This window comes from Panthera tigris, chromosome A3, assembly GCF_018350195.1.
Source record: "Panthera tigris isolate Pti1 chromosome A3, P.tigris_Pti1_mat1.1, whole genome shotgun sequence".
NCBI lineage: Eukaryota > Metazoa > Chordata > Mammalia > Carnivora > Felidae > Panthera > Panthera tigris.
The window spans coordinates 85,751,283-85,760,514 of NC_056662.1; the positions used below are offsets into that span (position 1 = coordinate 85,751,283).

Consider the following 9,232-nt stretch of genomic DNA (forward strand, 5'->3'; position numbering starts at 1 on the left):
CATATCATCTTGGGTGCAATATTTAAATAAGCCTGAGCCCTCGGTCTCATGTCTGTACAGCAAAAATAATGAATAAAAATGACGTGCCTAGACAATTCTAATAATGCTTTCAACACCATTACATTCAGTCGTATCAAAATGGAACTTTCCAGCCTAGGAGAAAAGCCACCTAGCATCCTGCTAAGCCACCACTGAGCAGGAGATATTGCTGCATTTTCTCCTTTGAATTTAACCAGAGTATTTTGTTGCTAACGTGTGACAATAATTGGCACTCATAACTTTGTAAATGAGCAAACTGAGGTAAACTGAGGTCAAAGCCAAATGTTGGATCTGAATCAAACCACCCAAAAGCAATACTGCAGAGAATTTAACAGGGTTACAAAGACCAGTGTGCAGACTGAGAGCTTCGGTCGTCCTAGCAACCTTTTGAAGCAAACACTGGTGCAGATTTGCTGGCATATATGACACCGAGAACATCTGGTCTTTCTATTATCTTCTCACAAGCAAAAAATGATGTCGTGTAAACTGATCTTTAGACCAATTATATGGTCTAAGTGTTACAGTGTTTGTGTTGGCTCTTCTGGCTCCAGGTTTTAAGAACTTAATTTGTAGCCACACCCCTCCCTGAAGTCCTAATTGCATCTTACTGTAACTGACCCCAAGGATTTGTTTATGCCAAGTCTGCACCTTCCTTCAGGACGATAAGTATGTGTAAATGCATCATCAGTCAACTGTGCGTGCAAAGCGTGGTGGGAGGTCCTATAAGAATCAGTTACAGGAGTTTTGTGCAATGGGAAAGTAGAGACAGTGCCTAAGAGAGGAGGCTCTGGGGACTGCTCTGGTCATATATCCAAAGCTACATTTTTTCCCCTGTATACCAGTTTTGTTATGGAAGCCAGGTGTGGAGTACTGAGGCTCTAGTCTGCAGCTCACTTAGAAGGCACTAAACTAGGAGTCAGAAAACTGATACTACCTCCCACCTGGCCTTCCTACCCTAGACAAGGTCATTGTTGTGTCTGAGCATCTGTTTCTCCATCTAGACTCAACTTCATTTACAAACTCAACGTGGCAGGCACTGTTCCAAGGCCTTCATCAACATTGATTAAGTTAATCCTCATAATGACTCTAACTGGCAAGCAGTATTATTATTCCCACCCAATGTCACACAGCAGGGGCATGGCAGAGATTGTGAGCTTGCCCCCCGCCCTGCTCCAGCTGCTCGCTAAGAGCTCTGGGCTTCTGTGCTCAGCCCTAATGGACTGGGGTCTCTAATGAACCACAGCCTAGTGCTCTGGAGCAGGAGACCCATGGGTGCACCCCTGGACTGGTACTGACCACAGGAAAGGGGCTTCTTGCCTCTCTCCCTCCTCATCCCACCCCATCCTTCTGTTGCTATGGCCAAGAGGCCATGGCGGCAGCTGATGGGTCTGACCTAGGGAGGTCTTTCTCCCATTTCACTCCAACCCTCACCCCTACAGCCCACAGATAGATGTGAGGGGCCATCTTTTATTCTGTGGATCCTTTCCCACCTTTTTGAAGACATCTGGGGATCCTAATCTGGGTTATGAACAGAAGTATTGGTAGAAGAAGGCAGGGAGCTCCTGATTTTGTCTTTGGACAAAATAGCCTCTGGTAAATGTATTAGCATTACAGTGTGTGAAATAAGTAAATAGGCCTCTGAATTAACATGCTTCCTTGATCTACCACAGCCCCTCCCCCATCACTGACCCCTAAATGGAGGAAGGGAGTTGTGGGATGGCCAGCCCTTAGGGAAAACTGAAGCCTTATGGGGACTTGACCCCAGGCACCAGCAGCACCATCTTCAGGACCAGAAGTTTCCTTCGTCTTTAGAGGAAATGAATCTCTCGAGTCTCTTTATCTGACTTAGCATGTCTAGGAACAAAGGGCAGAATATGTAGTACAGTAAATCCCAACTCTGAGTTGTCCATTACAGGAATTTATCACAGATGGTAATCATTAGGACTTTAACATTCTTGAAGGAAAGAGCTTTATCCAGAATTATAAATAAACTATTCCCAAGGCTTAGATTTATAAAGCTGTGCTAAAAAAAATAAAATTCAAGTGAATAAAATTTAAATATCTCATTGGCTTTATTTAACAATTCGTGAATCAGGCTGCATCACATGTAGCAAACAGAAAGGAGCTCCGAGAAGCTGTACTAAATGGGAGACTTTTATAGGCAGAAGCAGGCAGGGATAGGGACAGGGAAAGAGTGGGTTACTTCATATTTCTTTGGGGGACAAAGGGGTCTATCAGGCATATTACCTCATTAATGCTAACCAGGAAATCCCAGATTGACTGGTTTAAGATTACATTTCTAGGAAAGTTTGAAACTGCAATTAGCCTAGATATTGAGTCTTAGTTTGTGGACATGGGGCTTAGCACAAGTGACTCCATTTGGAGCCTGTTGTTTCTCTCTCTCTTTTTTTTTTAACAGCTGTTAGAGAGGGTTGCTTGGACAACTAGGACTTTACAGCCTGGGTTACAAAGTCAACCTAACTTGTGAAAGCTTGGCATTGATCTGGGAGTTCTGGGTAATGCCAAGAGAAGATGGGAACTTATTTTCTGCAGTTAGTGGGCTCCCAATCAGAACCTAACAAGGTTAGGTCCTGGTTTAAGCTCATGAAATGGAAGCTCACAGAAAATGGGTGCCAGCATCTAAATATGGCATTATAATTCCTAAACCAATAGTGGAGCAACAGTGTGCAGAACAAGGATGCTGCCTTCCAGAAGTTTCTCATCTAGTCAGGAAGGTAAGGCATTTACCAACCAAACAACTAGAGTTTGTAGGCTTCTGCATGTGGCATAGACTGTAACTAGAGAATGCAGGGAGGGAAGCAAAGGACACATGGAGGCTGGAGTCATCAAGAAAAGATGGGGCGGTGGGGGAAGGGACTGACTTAGGACTTGGATGAGTGGGGTGTGCACATGTAAGGCAAGGTTTGCTCAGCCCCACACCTCCGACAAACATGCATCACGTCCCTGCTATGACTCTCAGTCTGAGCCAGGTCTCAAATCACACACTTGTGTCTCCTACAGGTGACTGAGCCTTAAATTCCAGACTCACCCTCTTCATTCCCCCTCGAACCTTCTTCTAAAGGCCTGAAAAGGGAAACTCCAGCCTCTCTGGACATATCCTATGGGGCAGATGCCACAGGATGGGCATCCATCCTGGAGGGTGAAGCCGGGGGAAAAAACCCACACGCCAGCCACAGCCCCAGTGTAGAGCTGTATGGGGTTAGGGTGAGCAGGAGAGGGAGAAAGGGACAGGGCAGCCTCAAAGGCATGTGCCCCCCTGCCTCAGCTTCCGTGTGGCAAGATTCTGTAGGCATCCGGGAGACACAGTTGAGGGGACAATAAAATGCCCTGTAGGCACAGGAAGTTTGAAGGGAGGCTAGGACCCCAAAGGGTGGTCCACAGCCTGTCCAGGCAGTCCAGGAGGTTCTGATGGGAAAAGTGAAGGGCGCACAGGCACCAGAAGGAGAACGTCATCTGTTGGGGGTGCAGGGAGTGCAGGACTAACTTTGAAGCGCCAAGAGGTGACATCACAGAGGAGAATTACATAGGACTGGCTGCAGATTCTGGACTCTCTAAAGGCTGCTGTAGGGGCTCTGGGTATCTTCTCTGCATTGTCCAGTCAGGTGCCCAGGAAGGATGGGGAGAAAAGTAGAATTCAAGGTAGATGTGTGCTTTGCAATAAAATGTCCCCAGAACCTAAGGGTGCCTGAGCAGGTGCAGCAGCATCTGGAAGAAGAGGGACTGCCTCAACCAGAGCAAGGGGAGGATAAATTGTTCATTACAGAGCTTTGGAGAAGGCAGGGGCATGGAGGGAGAAGCTGTATCGACTGGGGTCCTATTCACATCAGTAGGGAGAGCTGCCTCCTTAATTTACTACCCAGCACGAATGGTTGAAGGGAGCAGATGTTGATGAGGAGAGACAAATGCATGAGCGCCCCTGAGAATCACCCCAGTTTGCCATATTGGTGACAATGCAGATCACAGATTGATTCAGCACCCTTGAAGTATAGTATAGGAGAAGCTCGTGTTGTTAGCCTTCTACTGCCTCCAGAAGTGTAACTGAAATCAGTTGAAACAAGTTCCTTTCATTTAAAAAAAATTAGGGAACCCTCCTTAGAAGACATTAAAGTGTGGCAGGAAGAAGAGAGGTTCTGGAGCCTATCAGGGATTCCAGTCACCAACCCCACCTCTTCCTGGTTGTGTGGCCTCGGGAAAATGATTTCATCTTTTTGAGCCTCAGTTTCCCCATCTATGAAATGGAACATATGATAAAGGTACCTGGCTGGCAAGGCTATTGAAGAGATTAAATTTGATAACCTCTGTACATAGCTTGACCCCATGCATCCAACCTAGTTAAGGTCAGTCCCCTTCTCTTCTTCCTCTTTGAGAGAGAGACTCCAAGAAAATGAATTTTGACAAACAATTTTACACGGAAAGAAGAAATTTGTTGTCAAGCTCTATGGTATGCCAGAAGAGCACTGCCATAAACATCGCGTCTGCTTTCTACATATTTCTTTCAAGCTGCCCACCGTGCTTCCCAGCTGCCCTGCTCCAAACAGCAAGCATCAGCTCACATCCTTCTCTCTGATTCTCTTACAGGGGCGCTGTATCAACTTCACCAGAGTCAAGAACAATCAGCCCGCCAAGTACCCCCTCAACAACGCCTACCACACCACCTCGCCGCCTCCTGCCCCCATTTACACGCCCCCACCCCCTGCTCCCCACTGCCCTCCCCCACCCCCCAGTGCTCCCACCCCTCCAATTCCATCCCCACCTTCTACCCTTCCCCCTCCTCCTCAAGCTCCACCTCCCAACAGGGCGCCACCCCCCTCCCGACCTCCTCCCAGGCCTTCTGTCTAGAACCCAAAGTTCATGCTCTGGGCTCTTAGAAACTTTGGGGAGGAGGCTCCTCTGTGGTGTTAGAATAAGTCTTTCCAGTTAGGGGAGGCTTCTGCTTTGGAAATGAGTGGTGATAAAGCCCACTGATCTTCACACACCTTAAAAATTGGTTTGTAATGCCAATACATCGACAATTGTGATCAGCAGAAAGAAAGAGAAATTTTGAAATGCCTCTAAACAAATGATGAGGCAACTACAGTCACAATTATAGCCAGCCAGCCATCACCTCTAGAAGGTTCCAGAGACAGTGAAACTGCTGAGATGCTCTAAATGGGATTGTGTCTCATGGAGACCAATAAGAAAATCATTTCTCTGAGGGTGAAATGCAGAGTCGGATGGATGAGAAATAACACTGCTGGGTTTCTAAATGCTGCCTTCCCTCCTCCACTCCACCTCCATCACTTGACCCTGGACCCTTGGCCTAGGAACCAAGGAACCCTCACCCAAGAAAGTGAAAACCCTTTGCCTACAACTTTGGGAAAAGCTTGGGTTCTCCATTGTGGCAAGAAACTCAACATCAGACAGGTATCTGACAGGTATCTGAACAAAAGCATGTTCGCCTGGGATTTGCAGAGGAATAAAAACATATGCCTTATTTTACTTTCAAATTCTCCCAGTTTCCAAGTGAGGGAGAGAGCAGGTGTTTACAGATGGAAAAAGGTATGTTGCCACGTTGCTGTGTAAGTGAAATCAGGTGTGTGCATTGACAGGAGAGTACTGATGAGAGCATCAGACAGTTTCTAAAACCCACAGGCCATCAGCAGCTAGAGGTGGCTGGCTTTGGCCCGACATGGTCCGCTAAATCAACAGACATGGCATTGTTGAAGAGCAACCTGTTAATTATTCATCTTAAAAACCAAGATTTGGCTTCAGTTTAAATCACTTAAGATACGAAGAAGTGACTGATCCCATTTTTTAGAGACAAACATGAGTTGATCTTCCCAAAATGGTGTCACTAGCGCCTACCATACAATTTTGCTGGGTTTTTTTTTTTTCTTTCTTTTTTGGTAAAGTTGTGTACCAGAGACTTCTATTCCAGCTGAGAGACAAGGGTCCTAACATAATATGGAAACCATCCCCACATGCTTTAATTAACCACCAAAAAAGTCATGTATGTGTAGATGTAAATATATTTCTCCTTGGCTTTTCAACATTCTCATAAATATCAGCTATCAACCCAGGAGGAATACACTAGATGTTCTGCCTGAAATTCCCACCAGGCCTGGGATCCACCCCATTCCTCCAAGTCTTTCTGAATCTGTTGTCATAAGTAAATCCTATAATCACTTTGTAAACATTGGGCTTCATCAACCAGGGTAAAAACAGAGGGCCATTGTTGAGCACCTCCTATACAATCCTATTCAAAATTATCTTCCCCTCTAGCTTCCCACAGGTCTTAAAATTCCTCTCCCAAAGTGCTCAAAGACTTAAATCTTTTCTGGAACAAAGCAGAATATAAAATAAGTATGAACCTAGCACTTTGGGTTATGGTCTCCAAAGATCCTTTAAGAACCCATCAAGCCAGCCTGATTCTTGGACCGTACTTAGAGACATAAGGACCTGGTAGGCATTCCATAAACACCAGTTCTTGTAGACATTGTAGATATGGCAGACATTACTTATCAATCACAGCACTATCCATGAAGCCCAACAATTTCTTCAACAGTCCTCAGATCACAACTACAAAGAGCCTCCATTCATCAGTCAGAATTGAGAGAGAGATGAGCCCTATTTTCCATCCCTGCTTTAGAAATCAGAAACAAACAGGAATTGCATGGAGAAATGGGGAACTCTTGGGCAGCAAAGGTACAGTTGGGGGAAAATAGATCTAGGCAGAGTGCCTTATTGGGGGGCCATACGCACTAAATCTGCAGTGCCAATGCCAAACTGACACTTCTCCAAGTGTACTTCAGACCAGCCCTTCTCCTGACCTGCCACTTCCGAAGAATCTCCCAGCCATCGTCTAGAGCGAAAATCAGATATGGTTTCCAGGACTTATGAAAGCAACCTCCCTTTGGCACCCCCTCAACCTGTCCTATATTATCTATTTTTAGAACACTAGGCTTCTTCTTTAGTATAGTCCCTCATGAAGCAGGGGCCAGAATGTCTCAGCCACTTGCAGTGACATTGCTGGACTCCAGAAAACCATTCCATAGGAGAATGGGTTCCCCAGGCTCACAGCGTAGAGACGTTGAGCCCATGGCAACTGTTTTGACTGCTGGCAGTACAAAACGGTCCACCCCCCACCACTAGCCCCATGACTCACTGCGGCCATAAGAAAGTTCAAGCCAAGATGCTGACGTCATACAACAAGATGGCGGGCATCATTCAGGATCTCAACAGCACATCAGTCAGAAGCCCTGTGCAGTTTCCACAATGTTTTGGTGAACTTTTTGATGAATAGGGAACTGCAAATATATGATGATTTTGAAGAGGATTAGCAGGGTTTGTCCTTCAAACTGACTCATCATGTCATCCCTACTCATTTAGAATTACAGTTAAGAAGGTGAAACTTCTAGACTGTATGAACAAGGCAATAGTAGGCTAGTACAGACAAGAAAATTCTTTAACTGGTTTATAAAATCTATCAGTACTTGTGTCATTCCCTGTCAAAGGCAGCAGACATATGATTGTGATCAGACAAGAAAATTCTTTAACTGGTTTATAAAATCTATCAGTACTTGTATCATTCCCTGTCAAAGGCAGCAGACATATGATTGTGATCAGGAAACTGCACAAAACTATTGTTTCAACCCCCATGTTATTGTCCTTGTGAAGTTTTTTTTTAATAAAAGCCAACTTTTTGTTGTATATATTCGTATTCCATGTGTTAGATGGAAGCATTTCCTATCCAGTGTGAATAAAAAAGAACAGTTGTAGTAAATTATTATAAAGCCAATGATATTTCATGGCAGGTTATTCTACCAAGCTGTGCTTGTTGGTTTTTCCCATGACTGTATTGCTTTTTGAAATGTACAAATAGTTACCGAAATGACGAGACCCTTGTTTGCACAGCATTAATAAGGACCTTGAGTTTCGTGGTCCCCTCTTTTGAAGACCAGCTCACAAGCAGTTTCTGGCCTGGAGCTTTGCACGTATTCCAGTGAGACTGGAAAAGTTCTCTGTTTTACCAAGATCAAGAACAGAGCTGGTGGACAAATTAATTAATAGTCTTGGATATCTGGCCATGGGTAACTTCATTGTAAATATCACTAAAATGGGCAGAGATGATTTTAATGTCTCATAAACACTAGAGTCCAAACACTGTCAGATGAGAAAAAAACCTATCAAAGAACTAGGAAAAAAATAATAATTATTATGAGATAGTGAGCAAGTTTCAGCCCAATGCCAACTCAATAAAAACAATTAATGCTGTGTAAAATGGGTTGAATTAGCTTGCAAACTATATAAAGATATATGCAGTGAAACACCTGTTAATGCACACAAGATGGGAATGAGGTGTTCTAGTCAATTGCCTTTTCTAGTTATCTGAGCTCTACTATATTATCATACTTGGATAACCAATTTAAAACAATTAGAATATGATTTTTTTAAATACACTTAACATTAAACTCTTCCTCTAATTCTTTCTCCTTTCTGTGATAATTCAGAACACAGTTATGGATCTCCAGTGAGTCATTGTTATAAAAAATGAGTTATCACTGTACTATGCTATAAGAGACTGGGCTAACCCTGCACAATGACAAACTCTGGAAGTTGCTTTAAAAAAAATAATAATAATAACAATAAAATACTAAAATCATCTCTTTTACGGTTATTTGTCTCTTTGTTATAAAAATAAAGTGTAGACTGTTCAACTACTTAACATCTTGATGATAATAAAACAACTGTTGTTATGCAAATTATATTTCTGAAATCATTATTATATTTCCAGTAAGTTCTTTACTCTCTTGATTATTGTCATTTTTTTCCTTAGCTGTCCAACATTCAAAATATTCTTTATTTCTTTTTTTTTTTTTAATGTTTACTTATTTTTAAGAGAGAGGGAGAGAGGCCGAGAGGGGAGGGGCAGAGAGAGAGGAGAACAGAGGATCCAAAGAGGGCTCTGTCCTGACAGCAGAGAGCCCAGCATGGGGCTCAAACTCACAAACTGTGAGATCATGACCTGAAGTCGGACATTTAACTGACTGAGCCACCCAGGCACCCCTAAAATATTCTTTATTTCTAGTAACAGTTTTAAAATTTTAAATGGAATCCAAGCTAAATGAAAATATAAAGTAAAAAGTCGAGACGGAGAAACACACGGAAAAAAAAAAACGTAGTGGACCAGTCA

The 9,232-nt window shown here is 43.6% G+C and overlaps 1 protein-coding gene across 1 annotated transcript in view; it reads left to right on the forward strand.

Annotated features, from left to right (window-relative positions):
* Positions 1-8,801, forward strand: part of ANTXR1 (ANTXR cell adhesion molecule 1) — a 219,166-nt gene extending 210,365 nt beyond the window's left edge. The window contains exon 18 of the mRNA XM_007083391.3: positions 4,639-8,801. Within this exon, the coding sequence (XP_007083453.2) occupies positions 4,639-4,899 (261 nt within the window). The 3' untranslated portion in view covers positions 4,900-8,801. The remainder of the gene's footprint in view (positions 1-4,638) is intronic.
* The last annotated feature ends 431 nt before the right edge of the window (positions 8,802-9,232 follow it).